General features: G+C 49.7%; 8 protein-coding genes across 8 annotated transcripts; 5 read left to right on the top strand and 3 right to left on the bottom strand.

The window, feature by feature from the left end:
- Window positions 1-895: 895 nt before the first annotated feature.
- Z520_04691 (uncharacterized protein) lies at window positions 896-1,508 on the bottom strand (the record flags this gene model as incomplete). The annotated part of the gene is made up of 2 exons (XM_016775195.1): window positions 896-1,311; window positions 1,364-1,508. The coding sequence occupies 2 exons, from the start codon at window positions 1,506-1,508 to the stop codon at window positions 896-898; spliced, it is 561 nt and encodes a 186-aa protein (XP_016633238.1).
- An 860-nt stretch (window positions 1,509-2,368) lies between these two features.
- Z520_04692 (uncharacterized protein) lies at window positions 2,369-4,025 on the top strand (the record flags this gene model as incomplete). Its single annotated transcript, XM_016775196.1, has 2 exons — window positions 2,369-3,030; window positions 3,092-4,025. The coding sequence occupies 2 exons, from the start codon at window positions 2,369-2,371 to the stop codon at window positions 4,023-4,025; spliced, it is 1,596 nt and encodes a 531-aa protein (XP_016633239.1).
- An 809-nt stretch (window positions 4,026-4,834) lies between these two features.
- Window positions 4,835-5,362, top strand: Z520_04693 (uncharacterized protein; the record flags this gene model as incomplete). The annotated part of the gene is made up of 1 exon (XM_016775197.1): window positions 4,835-5,362. One exon carries the CDS (start codon window positions 4,835-4,837, stop codon window positions 5,360-5,362), a length of 528 nt encoding a protein of 175 aa, XP_016633240.1.
- Window positions 5,363-5,728: 366 nt separating this feature from the next.
- On the bottom strand, window positions 5,729-6,652 carry Z520_04694 (uncharacterized protein; the record flags this gene model as incomplete). Its single annotated transcript, XM_016775198.1, has 1 exon — window positions 5,729-6,652. One exon carries the CDS (start codon window positions 6,650-6,652, stop codon window positions 5,729-5,731), a length of 924 nt encoding a protein of 307 aa, XP_016633241.1.
- A 727-nt stretch (window positions 6,653-7,379) lies between these two features.
- Window positions 7,380-8,120, top strand: Z520_04695 (uncharacterized protein; the record flags this gene model as incomplete). The annotated part of the gene is made up of 3 exons (XM_016775199.1): window positions 7,380-7,406; window positions 7,476-7,561; window positions 7,619-8,120. The coding sequence occupies 3 exons, from the start codon at window positions 7,380-7,382 to the stop codon at window positions 8,118-8,120; spliced, it is 615 nt and encodes a 204-aa protein (XP_016633242.1).
- Window positions 8,121-8,984: 864 nt separating this feature from the next.
- On the bottom strand, window positions 8,985-10,565 carry Z520_04696 (uncharacterized protein; the record flags this gene model as incomplete). The annotated part of the gene is made up of 4 exons (XM_016775200.1): window positions 8,985-9,112; window positions 9,165-9,364; window positions 9,417-9,529; window positions 9,585-10,565. 4 exons carry the CDS (start codon window positions 10,563-10,565, stop codon window positions 8,985-8,987), a joined length of 1,422 nt encoding a protein of 473 aa, XP_016633243.1.
- Window positions 10,566-12,422: 1,857 nt separating this feature from the next.
- On the top strand, window positions 12,423-13,214 carry Z520_04697 (uncharacterized protein; the record flags this gene model as incomplete). Its single annotated transcript, XM_016775201.1, has 1 exon — window positions 12,423-13,214. One exon carries the CDS (start codon window positions 12,423-12,425, stop codon window positions 13,212-13,214), a length of 792 nt encoding a protein of 263 aa, XP_016633244.1.
- Window positions 13,215-13,776: 562 nt separating this feature from the next.
- Window positions 13,777-15,619, top strand: Z520_04698 (uncharacterized protein; the record flags this gene model as incomplete). Its single annotated transcript, XM_016775202.1, has 6 exons — window positions 13,777-14,006; window positions 14,064-14,270; window positions 14,323-14,742; window positions 14,803-15,282; window positions 15,350-15,407; window positions 15,458-15,619. The coding sequence occupies 6 exons, from the start codon at window positions 13,777-13,779 to the stop codon at window positions 15,617-15,619; spliced, it is 1,557 nt and encodes a 518-aa protein (XP_016633245.1).
- Between the last annotated feature and the right edge of the window lie 174 nt (window positions 15,620-15,793).

Consider the following 15,793-nt stretch of genomic DNA (forward strand, 5'->3'; position numbering starts at 1 on the left):
AGTAGAATACTAATTAAAACTAGTAGAATACTAATTAAAACGAGTAGAATACTAATTAAAATAGTTATTTCCTAATTAGGACGTCGCTATACCTATTTAGAATAGTATTCTACAGTGGATAACCATTTCATAAGAGGTTAGATACTAAGAGATATTTAACTTTCTATTCTCTTAGTATCTATTGTATAAAAAATCTTAGTATCCTTCGATAGGTACTATTAAGTAGGATAGTAGGATAAATATATAGAAATTACTATCTTTAATATTATTACGATATAGAAAGAACTTCTAGTTATAACTAGATTATATTATCTCTTAGTTAATTTTTTAATAGAGAAGAGACTTAGCTAACTTACTATAATAAATTATAGAGAGATAAGTAAGTTAATAAGAGAATTATTATACTATAAATAAACTAATAAAATAATTATTACGTTTAAGAGCTAGATAACTTTAGATTTTAATTTAGTTATATTCTAAAGAATTCTTAGTATAAATTTATAAAAATCTCCTTAAATATCTAGTTTTTAAACTTTAATATCTTAAGTATAAGAGTAGATATTCTAATATAGAGATCTATATCTAATAGAGAATTACCGAATTTATTTATAGCTTTATTATTAATTAGAAAAACTAAAAGGGGTGGCTTAACCTTAAGGGGTGAACAAGGTATGGAAATAAAAGTTCTAATAGGTTTATATCTTCTTCGGGACTCCATTTTGGCCCGGGTATTAGGATAGCGGCGATTATAGGTAATCCTCTATGGAATACCAAAGATATAGGTTTGGATTTTCCACTAATCTATGGAATGTACGGAAAAAGGCCGCTAGTCTCGAAGTGGTTTCTTCATTGTCTTCAGCCTCCTCCTGGTGATTCTTGCTTAAGGCCTTACAACCTATCCGGGCGCTTTATCATTGCTCTCCGCGATGTCGAGTGCCACGATAAACCTACTCACCATGTTGTAGCTTGCGACAGCAGCTGTGAGCTCGACTATTTCCCGATTGCCAAAACCGGCGGCTTTCACTTCGTCAAACAAGTCCTGAGGGACGACCACCTCTCGAGTCATTGCATCTGTAAATCTCAGGACCACCCATTGACGATCATCCAGTGTGCCCTGAGATAGAGGAGAAAGCTCTTGGACCACTGCAAGCTTTTCCTCGGTGAAGCCACTCGAGGCTAAGAGGATACCGGTATGGACATTCCATTCGACCCATGCGCGGTTAATTAGAGCCACCCGACAAATTATGATTTCGCGAATATCGTCTGGTATGGAAGTCTGGGTGCGAATAGCCCCCATCAGGGCATTCCAGCCTATTCCTCCTTTAGAAAACTCGTGTCTCTCGAGGATAGGAATAGGACCAACCCCCCGCAATTTTCGGAGCATGTAGCAAGGTAAGATCGAGAGTGATTAAGCCACGCGCCCCCCGACGAGCCTTGATCCGCTCAACGATCCCTTCGTCCTCTGGATCGAGGCCAGCCGGCGGGTTAGGGACGTAGTCGAGACGCATTCTTCTAATGGTACCAGGACACTTGATGTTCAAGCGCCGCAACAGACCAAGGGAGCTGGAGTTGGAATGATGGTGGAGTGGAAACGTGTTGGAATGACCTCGGGTGCTAGAACGTACAGTACTTCTTATAGATGTGGCACAAGACGTGGTGCTGTGTAGGAAGCTCGGAAAGGGGCGTGTGTAACCTGCCCCGGGAAAACGCCGCGATTGGCTTACAAATGGAGAGCCCATAATTACTAAAAGAGAAGGACAAACAGCACGGATCCAGATGCAAGCCACTCCATCTTCTCTTGAACAGTCTTCTCACATTTTGGGCTCCGTTGATCGCCTCCTGTGCCACGGTTGTGTCCACTGCTTTCAGCCCGCGAACCAGCTGCGTAGTCCATAATGGCCAGGCATGCTCAGGGCAGACGGTTTCGCAAACCCATCGTTTGTTTGATGTGTCGCGCGAGGAAGAAAAAGGTATTTCGCTGCCTCGAGTCGGAGCTTGCCCATCTAATTGTTAATGTCTCTAGTGTAATCGACGGCAGCCTTGTGCGCAGTGCATATCGCGGGGATTAGCGGCCTCGTGTGTTTTTGAGGTACCACATTCGATTGTGTGGGTGCAATTACTCTACCCCGATTTCATGATGAAGCGTATTAAATCACGTATCTAAGGTCGGATGAGACTTCGCCGGAAAGCAACGAATTCTCCGGGGAGAGCAGGTCAGGTCTACTCAAAGACGTGGCAACGGGTCAGCTATTCCAAGCAGATGGTGCTTCGACGTCTCAGTATACCATGCCTGCCCACTGGCTCGCAATGCTCTACCAGGTCTGTCATACCAAGCTAGGCAGAGGGTTCGCTCACTTTCCGGTAGACAATGGACTTCCAGCACGAGTTGAGACAGGCTCTGCAACAACGTAGTGTCTCGGCCGAGAAGCGTCCCGCCCAACAATTCGCAAACTTGGAGCTTTTAAGCCAATTTCCGAAGACAGCAATCATCGAGAATCTCCTATGCAGGTATTACACGGATGTTCATCCTCACTTCCCAGTCGCGTATATTCCCGATATTTCCCGGGCCTTTTCTTCTGTGTGGTACAATTCGAACGTCCCGCATTGGTCCTTCCTCGCTCTCATATGCTCTACCCTCGCTTGCGCTGTCTGGTGTGCTCCAGAAAATGAGTTGATCGAGCTTCAGACGTTGAACACCGCGGATTGGAATGACGGGCAAAGTCTGCCGAAGGATATTATGTCAAAAAGGAAAACATCCTCCCACCATTTCCTTAATCTTGGCGCAAAGATACTTGAGCTTAACGACTACAAGATGAATATCAATCTAGACGTTTTGAGATCTCTACTTCTACGGGATCTTACTCACACGGTGTTCTTTAACGATGGAGAGCGAGCGAACCCCGAGCTTTGGGCGACTACCAACCTCGCTACTTCGATCGGATTGCATCGTGCTGGTGCCCTTTATGGGCTTGAGGAGGGAGTCATTCAACAACGCAAAGCGGTATGGACAGGAATTCAGGTCTTATCAGGGTCTGTTGTCGCAAACATTCGACTGAGCATGACAGGAGCTCTGACATACATAACGCTACAGGTACCAGATCCTCTATTGCGGCAAGCCGTTCGTCCCCGGCCACAACAAGATCGATGAGGCGTCTGGGCCACAAGTCGAATCTAAAAACTCCCCGACAGATCACGGAGCTTACTGGAGTCTGCAGCGAAGTACGGCCGACCTTACGATCAGAGTCTTCGATGCCATTTACAGCATTACGAAACCCGATTACTCTGTCGCCGAGGCTTTAGACGGGGTTATTCAGAGCTGCCTCCGGATCCCTACAGGAGACCCAAATCTCTTTACAGTCAACAGCTTCCGAGAAGGAACCCGTCGCATTCGCGATCTAAACACATGGATCCATCATCATGTTTTGAGGCTACTACTCCACCGGCCTTGGGCTGCCCGTGGGTTCCGCGATGAAACATTCTATGCCAGCAGCCTCCAGTGCGTAACTTGCGCACGCCGGATCCTTCATGGTTGCTGTTCGATCGACTGGGATGCACATCCGAATGCCCCAGTGTACAAGGCTCACTTGGCGGGGACACTTGTCCGAGGGGGAATTCACGCACTCTCAATGATCCTCCTTAGGATGCACCTAGAAAAGCCTCGAGCCGGCGATGCTGGTACTATAGAAGATTGGAAGGCAGATGCTGACCTTTTCCGCGCCTCACTTGCGAAGTGTGAGACCCTGGCTCGTTCAATGCCTGACAAAATCAAGACTTCGCTCACTACTCTGAAGAACCTCGGGCGATCGATGGGTTATTGGAGCGACGGTACTACCGAGGACCACATTCAGTCCGACCAATTGTTTGCAACAGAAGGGAATGCGACTAGGGAGCCAGAGTCGACCATTTTATCTTGGAAAGGCGACGGCACCGTCAGCCCGAATTGGGACTTGCAGGGCTTTGGCTACCAGGACTTCGAACAGATTGACTGGTCCGAATTTCCTACAGGTTATAGTGATTTGTTGTAGAGACAATGACAAAATCCTGCCGCTCGCCGACGGGGCATGCGAACAACTCGAGGCTGGAGCAAACGGAACCCACGGGCGAATGGCACAGATTCTGTGCTTATGTTCGTGGTGACATTATGGTCCCTCCAGAGGCCAATTTGACATCATCGCAAGCGCTGTTATGGTAGTACGACAATGCTCGTCGGTTCAGTTACGAAACTACCACTGAGCTGGCAGAAGGTGGATCCGGAGGGTTCGATCCTCGCTACAACATCTAACAAGTAACTTCGCCGCATGGAAACAATCCATGAACGTATGTACCTCCGCGCGCAAGCCTCTATTTTCCCACTTTGCCTTAGTGTTATCATTTGCAGAGTCCAGTAAAGGTGGGGGCGTTTGCCGGTGGAAATATAAAGTGGACTACCGAGGAACGCTTTTGAGTTCGACTGTCGGAGACATGTCGGCGAGGTCGTCGCTGCCCACGAATGAAATCTTGCCCTCAAGCTTTACGTTTACCCAATTCCGCTTCTCCGCCCAAAGTCCGTCAGTTGCCAGCGTTTTTGAGGCAACTTGTTATGTGACGTTGGGAGCGTTTTCGCAGTGTCGGAGTCCTTTGCTTATTGGACCCTTTCCCCCGAGGCTGGAAACGTTGTGGAGGAGGCTTGCCTTGCTCCCACACTCCAAAGATTGAATTGCACAGAGACGGTGTGACTTAGGATAGAGAGTTGCAGCACAGCCTAGATCGACGACTTGGACAATTGGTAGCCGTTCTCACCTTCCGCCTCATCATCGTTGTCCAACCCACCACCAACCGGAGAGAGGGAACGACAATGGCGGACAACAAGCACCATCACCTCATCACCAACTTGAACGACCAGGGACTCTCGGAGTTTCTGGATAATGTGAGGAAGCCGTCCGGACAGCACACGCCTTTTGGATTCGTCAGCACCATCTATGGAAATTCTTCCCTGCCGCCCAATTTGACGGCGGATGACGACATACAGGAGACACAGAGGTATCGTGAACAAGGACTCTCGGCGAATCGCATCACCGTCGACAACGGCATTGTGGCCTCCGTGGTGCAAATCAAACCGTCCAATCTCGGTGGTTCCAGCCCCATGCATCGGACTCGAACGCTTGACTTCGGCATCGTCGTCGAGGGCGAGGTGGAGTTAACGCTAGACAGCGGCGAGATTCGCCGGCTAAAACAGGGAGACACAGTGATCCAGCGGGGAACTATGCACAAGTGGATAAATATAACGCCAAACTCGGGATGGGCCACAATGTTCTTCGTGAGCCTGGACGCGCAGGAGATCAAGGCTGCAGGAGCAGTGCTTGGAGAGAGCTGGGGTCCTTGACGACTTGGTTTATTGTTCAACAGCACATACAATTCCATGGTCCGGAATGCACGATTCCAAGCTCTCAAGGGGGAACATCTTAGTCAGGGGAGAGGAGACTGAAAGCATAGCTGTCCAGGCCTAGTCCTATCTTTGCCGTGTAGACACTGACAAAGTCTGAGTGTGGGATTAAAACTCAATGACATGTGCAGTGACCCTGGCGAAAGTCTCTATTTACCAGCTATCGAAGATCCAACTCTAGTATCTCAAGCAGTGGGCTTCTTCTAGTAGATCATTCTCGACGGTCTGCCAGGTGGACAGCACAATGCGCACATTTTCTAGAACTTGTGTGCTTGTCACAAAATGTCTCCGTTTCAGAGTTCTTCCTCAGGGCAAATGCTCCTCCAATTGCTTTCTGATTTCACCTTCACCAAGGCCTTTTAAACCTAGAAGATGATTATCCAGGCGACTCGAGAAGTCACCGCCGTAGTCTCCCCCAAACACAGAGACATTAATAAAGCCGAACATGGCCACGAACGGATTCGCGTTGGCACCCTTAGCGAGCTCAGCATATGATTCCTCCTTTGTCTTCTCAGTCGACTTGTGCGTTACTGTCCACTCAACACCGTCCTTCTCTTTGGCATATCTGATCAATTGATTTTGAGAAACCTGAGCATCTTGTATGTAAAGACGACGATTGGCCGTTTCCGATAAGTGTTTGAGTATGCCGACCACGGCCTGGCCGACAGTATCAAGATTGGTCACACTGATGGGAATATCTCCGCCGTCGAAGAGGGTAGCAGTATGATGACGAGGATCGACAAGAGTCGAGTGGGCGAGGCCCCAGTCAAAGAAGGAGCCGTTGTAGAGGATTGTATAGCTGAAACTAGGATTCGCAGCCACGGCAGCCTCAAGATGTTTTAGAGTCTCGACTTTGTCTTTGAAGACCGGTAGCTGGCTCGTGTTAGGATTCGTCGTGTCGCTACCAAACTCAGAAGGGATATATCTCTCGACCCCAGCCGCAATAGCAGCATCAACGAGAGCGATCTGACCTGCTCCTGAGCCTGTGTTCACTGCGGAGGCCAGCGTGGAGATCAGGACGGCATGGCCTTTCAAAGCTTCTGTCAGCGATGTGGCCGACGAGTAGTCAACCTGTACCACAGAAATATTGGGGCTCTGAGGCAGTTTGGAGATAGAGCCGCTGCCTTTGCGCGTGAGAACCGTGACAGGATAGTCAGCTGTAAGTATCGCTTTGACCACGGGTATTCCCAGGTTTCCAGTGGCGCCGGCCACAGCAACCTTGATAGACATCTCAATCAGGGTGCGAGGCCAAACGCTTCCGAAGGGGGGGGCGTGGTTGGGACGGCAACGCCTTCGGGAACTGGTTCGCACAAGGAGAGCTCTTGGGAGCAGGGTGACTGACAAAAGCAAAGACAATAGACAGGAGTTGTCTTTCCGCGAGGTTACAAGATCCTCGATGTATTCAAACAGTAATTTGTACACGGTTCGACGCTCTAAAAGAGCGGTGACGCTTACGCTTTGTGTGAACTGTCGGGGAAGAGACATTGTGGAAGGGGGATGTAGATCCTTATCTCCGTATATACCGTCTGCTTCATCCCGATTTTGTATGGCGGTCCAGCCTGTGAGCCAAAGCGTTGTCCCCAGCCGCGTCGGCTCCCGCTTCCGCTAGCTTGGGGGCGGAGCGGAGATGCGGCGGAGACTTCGGGGATATACCGTGGTTGCATAGAAACTGCGCTTTTAGTAAACCGGCTGGAGGCGCAACCTCATTACTAATGAGCGTCGCATGGAGTTTCGGAAGGTAATGGGCAAGGCATTGGTGGACAGCGGCACTCTGCTCGAGGGAGTGTGCCGGCCAGCTAGCAAGTCACTGTAGCGAGATACGGGAATGTTTTCTTTGAGGCAACGTAAGGACTGGGTGCTGCGACTATAAACTGTCCTCCAATGTCTATCTTTCCATACCTTCTGTCTCAGCTTCATGCAGTTTACTTCGCCGCTGTGGTTCAAACTGCTGTTCAAGATGGCCCCTCGGATTGCCATCATCTATGTAAGCCATGCCCTCCCCTGCAGCCTGACGATTGTTCTTCAGAGTTGCTGACAATCCGCGCTCTGACAGTACACTACATATGGGCACATTGCCAGACTGGCCGAGGCCGAGAAGAAAGGCATCGAAGAAGCCGGCGGCAAGGTAGATGTCTATCAGTGAGTGGCGCGGTCCCCATGGTGTTGCAGCCGACGTCCAGAACTGATGTGGACCAGAGTCCGAGAGACACTTTCGAACGATGTCTTGAGTAAGATGTATGCTCCAGGCCCCGACAAAAACGTCCCTGTGGCCACCCCGGACACGCTGAAGGCTTACGATGCCTTCTTGTTCGGTATACCCACCCGCTACGGTAGTTATCCTGCCCAGTGGAAGACGTTCATCGACGAACTCGGTCAGTTATGGATGAGTGGCGCGCTGCACGGCAAGTATTTTGGTCTGTTCGTCAGCTCGGCCACGGCTGGCGGTGGGCAGGAAGCGACCGCAATCAATGCCTTGTCCTCCTGGATCCACCAGGGCATGATCTACGTCCCTTTGGGGTATGCGGGAGCTTTTGATATCCTAGGGGACCTGACTGAGGTGCGCGGCGGCACCCCTTGGGGGGCGGGAACGTTCGCAGCCGGCGATGGCAGCAGGCAGCCAACCACACAGGAATTGAAGCTTGCTCAAGCCCAGGGCAAGTCGTTCTACCAGATCGTCAACAAGGTCGCCTTTGCGTGACTAGATGGCAGCAAGCAAGGTGGACACCAACAGACTCAGACCGCCTCTAAAGGTGACCGGCGCACGACAGTGAAAGCCAGCACCGATGAAGACAGTACAGACGAGAGCGGACCATGCGGACTACCCAAGGGGTGTGTGATATTATGATTTATGGAATTATCTACCAGTCCTCTCCCACCCTCTTGATAGCTAGAGATAGCTTAGTTCAATATGAAATTGTCCTTATTGCTTTGTTGAGTCAATTGAGACTTCCTTTCTTGGCTACTGGGGCCACAATTCATTCCTGATTTCGACACAATCAAATCTTGAAAGGCATCAAAATCCGAACAATCGAGGATTGAAAACGTCGACTCCTCGAAGAGTCGGTGCTCGATACTCAATCATACGTACATCCCCAAACACTGCAACTCACGCTCGCCTACATAACTACCTCGCCACAGAAAGTCTGAGCCAATTTAGCTTGCCATTAATTTCAGTGGTCGGAAGAATGGTTAGAATAGAAGCTAAGTCAAGGGAACAACTTCTGAGAATCTCACAAGACCTTCGAGAACGGAAGAACAGTGTGTAAACTGGTTGAGCGGGGACCTTTCACCCGGAAATCATGGCAGAATCGCAATTTCCTTGTACCGCTGTGTTCATAGCTTGCAGAGATATACTTGAGGCAGCGCGACACCAAGTGGCATTTTGTTTATAACCCATTGCCGCCAAATGAAAGCGCCTTCTGGTCATTTTGCCCAATTGTGTGATCCTGCGCTGTGGAAGCAAAGATTTCACTTTTGGCGCAAATAAAAAATTCGAGGCAGGTCCTTGAACACATCATGTTGAACGCTCTATGCTCGCTGCGTGCGAATTTCAAAGGCTATCTTAGCCTGGAAGTGCAAAGTTCGGCTTGATTGCCTCCCAGTGTGAGTTATAGTCAGCCTGAATCTTCCCGCAGGTATCAAGCGCCCACATGGAGACTCCGAGAAAAAGTGACGACTCAAACATAAAAGCTAGCCACACAGATTAGCCGACCACTTGTAATTACAGTGCAAGTAAGCGCACTTATATTAGCCCCAGTCCGTACAGGATTCAGCTCTGCTTCCGTGGCAGTCTTGTGGGCCCCTGCATCGGGACCATGGCCGCTCATGACGCTGTGCAAGCTGGCCCCTCCGGGAGCAAAGGCCTGTCCGCTCTTCCCTTCCAGTTGCCCTTGGATCAAGCCCACAAACTCGGACATGATGTTACGGTGGTACCAGGGCGGTCTGTGTTTTCAAGTCAGCGCACGGAGCAAGTGTGTTTTCATGAGAAAGTTACCGGTACGTGTCCTCTGTTACAACCCACATGTGGGGAGGCACGGCGGCAAAGTCTGCTATCGCCGTTCCATGGATAGCCGACTGACATGTTAAGACAGTAAAGACGCTCGGATCCTAGATTCCCTGGCTGTTAGCGGATGGCAGTACAATAGGCCCATACTAAAGTTACCAGATGGTCATAGGTGACGGAATTCACGGCGTTGAATAATTTCAGGTCATACTTGTAGGGATAGTATGTCCGATGCCAGCCGACCACGTCGAACGGGGTATGATTCTGTCGAATCACGAAGAGTCGTTGCGCGTACTTTGCAATCACCTCCCATTCAGTAACAGAAGAGGTATCAAAGGCTGCAACGGGGATCTGAAAGTCTCGGGGATTCGCGCAGCCGGAAGAACCGACCACACCCAACTCGGGGAGCTGAAAGTGGTTCGGCCCAAAAATCTCCAAAATGTAACCTCTCAGGTGATCATCGCCATTCAGTCCGTTCTCAACGCGGAATCGAATACCTCTTGGGACAACGACGATCTCGGTTGGTTCCACCAGTAACTTGCCAAGCTCCGTCTGAATGCTTAGTGTTCCTCGCTGCGGGACAACGAGCATATCGCCATCGGCAGAATAGAAACACTGTCGTTCAGGCATCGACTGCGTAGACGTGTAAATATAGATTGCTAAGCCGCTCTTCGACTCTGGCGATCCCGCGGAACACACGAGTCTCATTCCTGTCACGAAGTCGTTGCCGTCCTCGATCTCGAATGGTGACCAGCGAATTTGGTCGGGAATCAAGGAGGTCTCTGTCCCCAAGAGATTGCTCGAATTTTCAGACGAGCCGCTCCTGCTGGAGTCGTTGGGCGCATAAGCACGATGGTAGGGCGTCCAGCGATCATGAACAACCGCAGGCAATATCCGATAAAGGTATCTGCTCTTTCCTTCAGAAAATGTAGCTGAAGTCTTAATTTTGTGTACGTACGTCTGCTGATTCTCCTTTCTCGGCGCAGTGAACGCAGTCCCAGATACTTTTTCGCAGACTAAGCCGTACGGAGGTTTTTGGGGGTTGTTTCTTCCACGCGGAAGAGCGCCCGGAATAGCCTCGCTGGAATGGGAAGAGCCGAATCCTTGCAAATACTGCAGCTTTGGTGTTTCTGCGCCCATATCGTAGGATCTGGAGCTTATCCGTGGCTGAGACGACTCACCCACACGGTTGTCACTTTTATTATGGTCTTTCCGGCCACTTGCCAGAAACAGAGGCGAGCTCAGAAGCGGCGAGTTGGCTAGAGGTGGAACAGCATTTAGCCGTCGCCTCTTTTCCGCCTCGTCTCCGTCTCTTTCCCGCCTCGTCTCCGCCGTAATGTTTCATAGCTATTTCCAAGCAATACTCCGTGATGCAAGCCGAATTTTATTGTGTCAGCTTTTGTCAGGCATTCTATGCGCCCTGTAATGGTCAGATCGCAGTGGTTTGGGTTCGCGTCGACATACCATTTATGGGTTAGCCTATCGGCGCTAACCACCTTGAATTTCACGGTCAAGAAACTAACCTCGCTGAATTTTGCGGTCAATGCACTAGCCTCTTTAAGAGGCAGACCATATCAGACAAGATAGAGTAGAAGCCTTTCAAGTAGGGAGGAGATTAGCACAGCAATGTTGTTTACCTAAAGCACTCCTGGACACATAAAGGTAAATAATGATGTCGGCGGATCAGGCAAATCGGGCCATTAGGCACTCTCCTCAGGCTGATGAGGAACTTGCGCCCTGCATACATCTGCTATCTAAGCTGTACGCGCAAGCCTGTGAGGCAGTGCTTGCTAAGGATCGTGTTCCAGTCGCTCCTGGCGCAGGAATTGTATTGTATTAAAATGAGCGACTTGTGCTGTGGTGGTGCCAAACAGCCGTGAAATGCATTGCTATAGGCGGCGACGAGGTCGCTGAGATACGGGAGCCGCAAGGTTGAGTGGCAAGGCTGGCTGGCAAGGCTGGCTGACAAAGCTGGCGCTGCTGTCGCCCGCCAGACTTGTCCTCCCGCAGTGGCCAGTATGCCGCGCCAGTGTGCCGCGCCGACAAATAGAGGCCTTACGCCTCACAGTCTGTAGGATTCGTACTAATGGACATCTGGGCAGTGGTATGTTCTCTTTGCTAACAGCTATCCTATAATCTTTCCCATACCACTTAGTCACTGGTTGTCAGAGCTGCTCCTGTGCCACCTAACTAGGTTAGGCTCCTCAGTCATAGTTCCTTGATAAGCTTGAGCTGGGTCAGGAGGTGCAAGGTATGAGCAGTCGTATATCTGAGACAATGAAGCAGATAACATATGAATTGGCTACGAAGAGAGTGTCAGCTATCTAGGGATAACGAGCGTGGCTATATAGTTGTGAGGTTGTCCTAAACAGGTAATGGGAACGGTATGTTGGTATATTGATATGACTTATACTACCATCCCGCCATATCAAACATTCTGTGACTCAATGGAGGAACATGGTGAATTAGACTAGGTCCTGGGGACCGTCAGACTATATACCACAGGGTAATTTACAGAGGGCTACTAGCGTCGTCCGAAGGCCTTCGGCCGAAGGCCTCAAACGGCTAGTCTGTATACCTTCGATCGGTCTTTACAACCCTTGGCATCCCTGACAGTCACAATTCCCTCTTTCAGTTGTCACGTGTTCCTGGCCTAGCCTCGTACTCAAGGCACCAGGCTGTGCTTCCTTCGGTTGACCTTCCCTGGGTTATCCCACTCCTGGGTCGCATGAAAGGCCTGTTTCTAACACGGAGCAGCTGAAGGTCGAGACATATGATGTCCCTACTCCTAGCAACGACCAAGTCTTAGTCAAGGTTAGAGCTACCTCGATCAGCTGGTGGGATGTTGCATACAGGAAGAATGCACTCCCAGGTCTTTCGATCCCCGGGCGCGTTGGATGCCTTATGCCACAGCAGCTAGGCCGTGAGGCAGCTGGGGATGTTGTCGCGCTGGGTCGGGACGTTTCTCGTTTCCGACTTGGCGATCGAGTCGTCATGATGGCGAATCCGTCATGTGGCCGATGCACTTTTTGTGTGCGCGGCTCCGACAATGTGTGTCCAAGCTCGCTTCTCCCGGCACACAGGGTGTTTGGTGGATATGCCGAGTACATTTTGATACCTGAGTATGGCGCTCTCAAGGCCCCTTCCACGATCAGCTATGAGAAACTGGCTTGTCTTTTGTGGGCATATCCTACGATACTCACCGCCCTCGAGAACTCCGCCAAACTGCGAGCAGGGGAGTCAATCCTAGTTACAGGAGCTTCAGGAGGGTTGGGAATTGCCACGATCCAACTGGCGAAACTTTCCGGGGCTATGCCAATCATTGCTCTATCGTCGGACCCGTCCAAACGCGAACAACTCTTAGCGACCGGAGCGGACGTTGTACTGAACTGGAGAGACACCGACGTTGAAGCTCAAATTCGGGCAAAAACATTGGAAGGACTCGGTGTCGATGTTGTCATAGACAACGTGGGAGGAAAGATGGCGAAACTTGGACTCGACAGTGCCAGGTTAAATGGTCGAGTCGTCCTACTTGCACCGATGGGTGGTGAGACACTAGAAGTGAACATTACGAAGTTTTTTGTGAAAAACATTTCTTTGCTGGGTTCACGGTCAAGTACTAGGAGGAATCAGGAATTGATACTAGAGCTAGCTGCCGCAGGGAAAATTGACCCAATCATTAGCCACCGATTTCCGTTGTCCCAAGTGGCAGAAGGCCACAAAGTGCTCGAGTCTGCACGACATATTGGAAAGGTCGTGCTGTTGCCGGAGGCAGCTGCAGGAGACTAGGACCGGCTCCGTACATAGATGATAGTGATACTCTTAGTGATAGTATATGATGTTATGGTTCGGTGCGATTGAAGGGCTTTGACTCCCTTGCTTGAAGGAAAAGGTCTCTGCAACTAGCTCGTCCTGGCAGAGTTCCGCTGGCGTCGACGCCTACCAGGCTTGCCAGCACAGTCCGACCACTCTACACCCACCTGGCCGCTTAATCGTAGCAAATGGGATAATTAGACACCTGTAGTGTCATGATTACCTGACTCGCATGGCTCTCGCCAAGTCTCTTCAAGGGTGTCGAGAGACTTCAGTAGGTGTCAACATCATTTAAACTTTCATCCTTTCTGTTAATGTTAATCCGAGGAACTGCCACCTCCGCTCTAGACTATCTTTTGGAGCTTTGGAAGGAAAGGGGATATGTAAGGAAAAGCGACAAGAAACGGCAGAAACTAGATCTTTTGTTGGATATCCGAAAGTACTTAAGAGTCTTCTAGGTCCACAATCTCCAGATCGAACTTCTTCACCTTCCCAGTTTTTCTCTGATCTGACGGTGATTTACCGCCCGACCGCCATCATGTTCAAAGGAGAATCTCATATGAGTGGCTACAATATTCTGGTTATACTCTATGTGACCTTTGGCGCCTTCTTCTATGGCTATGATTCAGCCCTCACAACATCCATCTTCGGCTATCCTCAATTCATCGAGTTCTTCAACCTTGACGCAGTTAAATTGGGAGCTATTGGCTCGTGCTACTATGCTGGATTGACAGTCGGCTGTATCTGGAACTGGTGGTTTCCTAACAAGTGAGTCTTACTTACCTACGTCCCGCTCAGCAGCTCGAAGCTGACGAAACTCGCAAGGTATGGAAGATTGAACGACATCAGATTGGCATGCGTCATCAGCATTATTGCCGCGTCTATACAGACCGGCGCACAAAGCTTCTCGATGCTTCTCGCGGGCCGTGTGGTCGGAGGGCTGAGCTGTGGGATAGTCTTCTCTATCTGCCCCACCTATGCAAGTGAAATTGCTCCTCCAAGTCTCCGTGGTAGAGTGGGAGCATTTTATAAGTCAGTCTGAAAGGTCTTGCTTCTTTCCAGTTCCGTTGCTAATGATAATCAGTTTGATTTTGTCATCCTCTTACGCAGTCACCGAGTGGATGGGTCTCGGACTCTCTTATGTGTCCGGCAATGCAGCCTGGCAGATCTTCATAGGCCTGCAACTTATTGCTCCGGTTCTCATGCTTGTTGGGTCATTCTTCCTACACGAGTCCCCGCGATACCTCGTCCTGAAGGATCGTCATGACGAGGCGCTCCAGGTATTGCAAAAGATGCACGGAGGTGACACTGACGATAAGACCTTCTATCTTCGCGAATTCCACCAGATCAAGACTCAATTGGCTCTGGAAAAGGAACAGCAGATTTCCATCAAAACTATCTTCACCAAGAAATCTTATCGATTCCGCTTCCTCCTCATCACCATTGTGGGATCAATGGCAATGTTGACAGGAGTTATCGCATTACAGAACTACCAGTATTTCATGTTAGTTGACATTTCTCTGTTCTCCTGCTGGCCATCTGTCGCTGACATGTCGTTTCCCAGCTACACCTCTCTCGGTATTACTAACAAGACTGCGCTCGCCCTTGCTGGAGTCTGGGGAACTGTTCTACTACCAGCAATCATGATTGGAGGCTACTTCTTCGACAAGATTGGACGAAAGAACTCCGTCTATGTGTCTCTAGCCATCGTGATGACCGCTTCAACGATGCTAACTGTCTGTTGGGCAAGATACTCGGCATCCGGAAATACCAACAAAGCTGCCGGCCACGCAGCCGTTTTCTCCATGTTCCTCTTCATCTTCGGATACTCCTGGATCATGAACGCCATGCAATTCACCTATCCTGCGGAAATCTGTCCTGCAAATATTCGGCACATTGGCTCAGCGTACGTACAGACCGTGGGAAATATCTGGATCATCATCATCGTGCAAGTGGCTCCTATCGCAATCGACGCCATTGGTTGGAAATTCTTCATGATCTTCTTGTTCTTTGATCTCATCAACCTATTCCTCGTGATTTTCTTGTGAGTATCTTCCTGCCGAATAAACCACTAGACCTCCTTATTGACGCGACCTCTTCTCGACATCCAGATTCCCAGAGACCAACCAAAAGACTTTGGAGGAAATTGCTGCACTCTTTGGCGATGAGGTATTGGAGCCCTACAGTGATCCTAGACAATTGGCTGATAAAACATTCAGATCACCGAGACTATCGACGAAGCTGGCAAGCACCTTGACGATCTCAAGGAATTTACTGTGGCGGCTGAGGAGCTTGGCAATCGCGGTAATATCACAGAAATTGTGGAAGACAATGTAAAGAGTGTTGGCCCGGTCAACATTGATCATGTGGAGAAAGTTTGAAGCTCGAGTGTCTCTACAGTGTTAGAGAGGAAAAGCATCTTTACTATTCTCTTCTTGACACAAGAATGAATTCTCGAAAGGACAATTTCCAGATGCTTGGAAAAAAGGGGGATGAAGCCGAGGATTGACCACAAGCGGTAATCCGAGTTGAAATTGAGTTTCCTACAGCCGCTT

The sequence above is a fragment of the Fonsecaea multimorphosa genome (genome assembly GCF_000836435.1).
Source record: "Fonsecaea multimorphosa CBS 102226 unplaced genomic scaffold supercont1.8, whole genome shotgun sequence".
In the NCBI taxonomy this organism is placed as follows: Eukaryota; Fungi; Ascomycota; class Eurotiomycetes; order Chaetothyriales; family Herpotrichiellaceae; genus Fonsecaea; species Fonsecaea multimorphosa.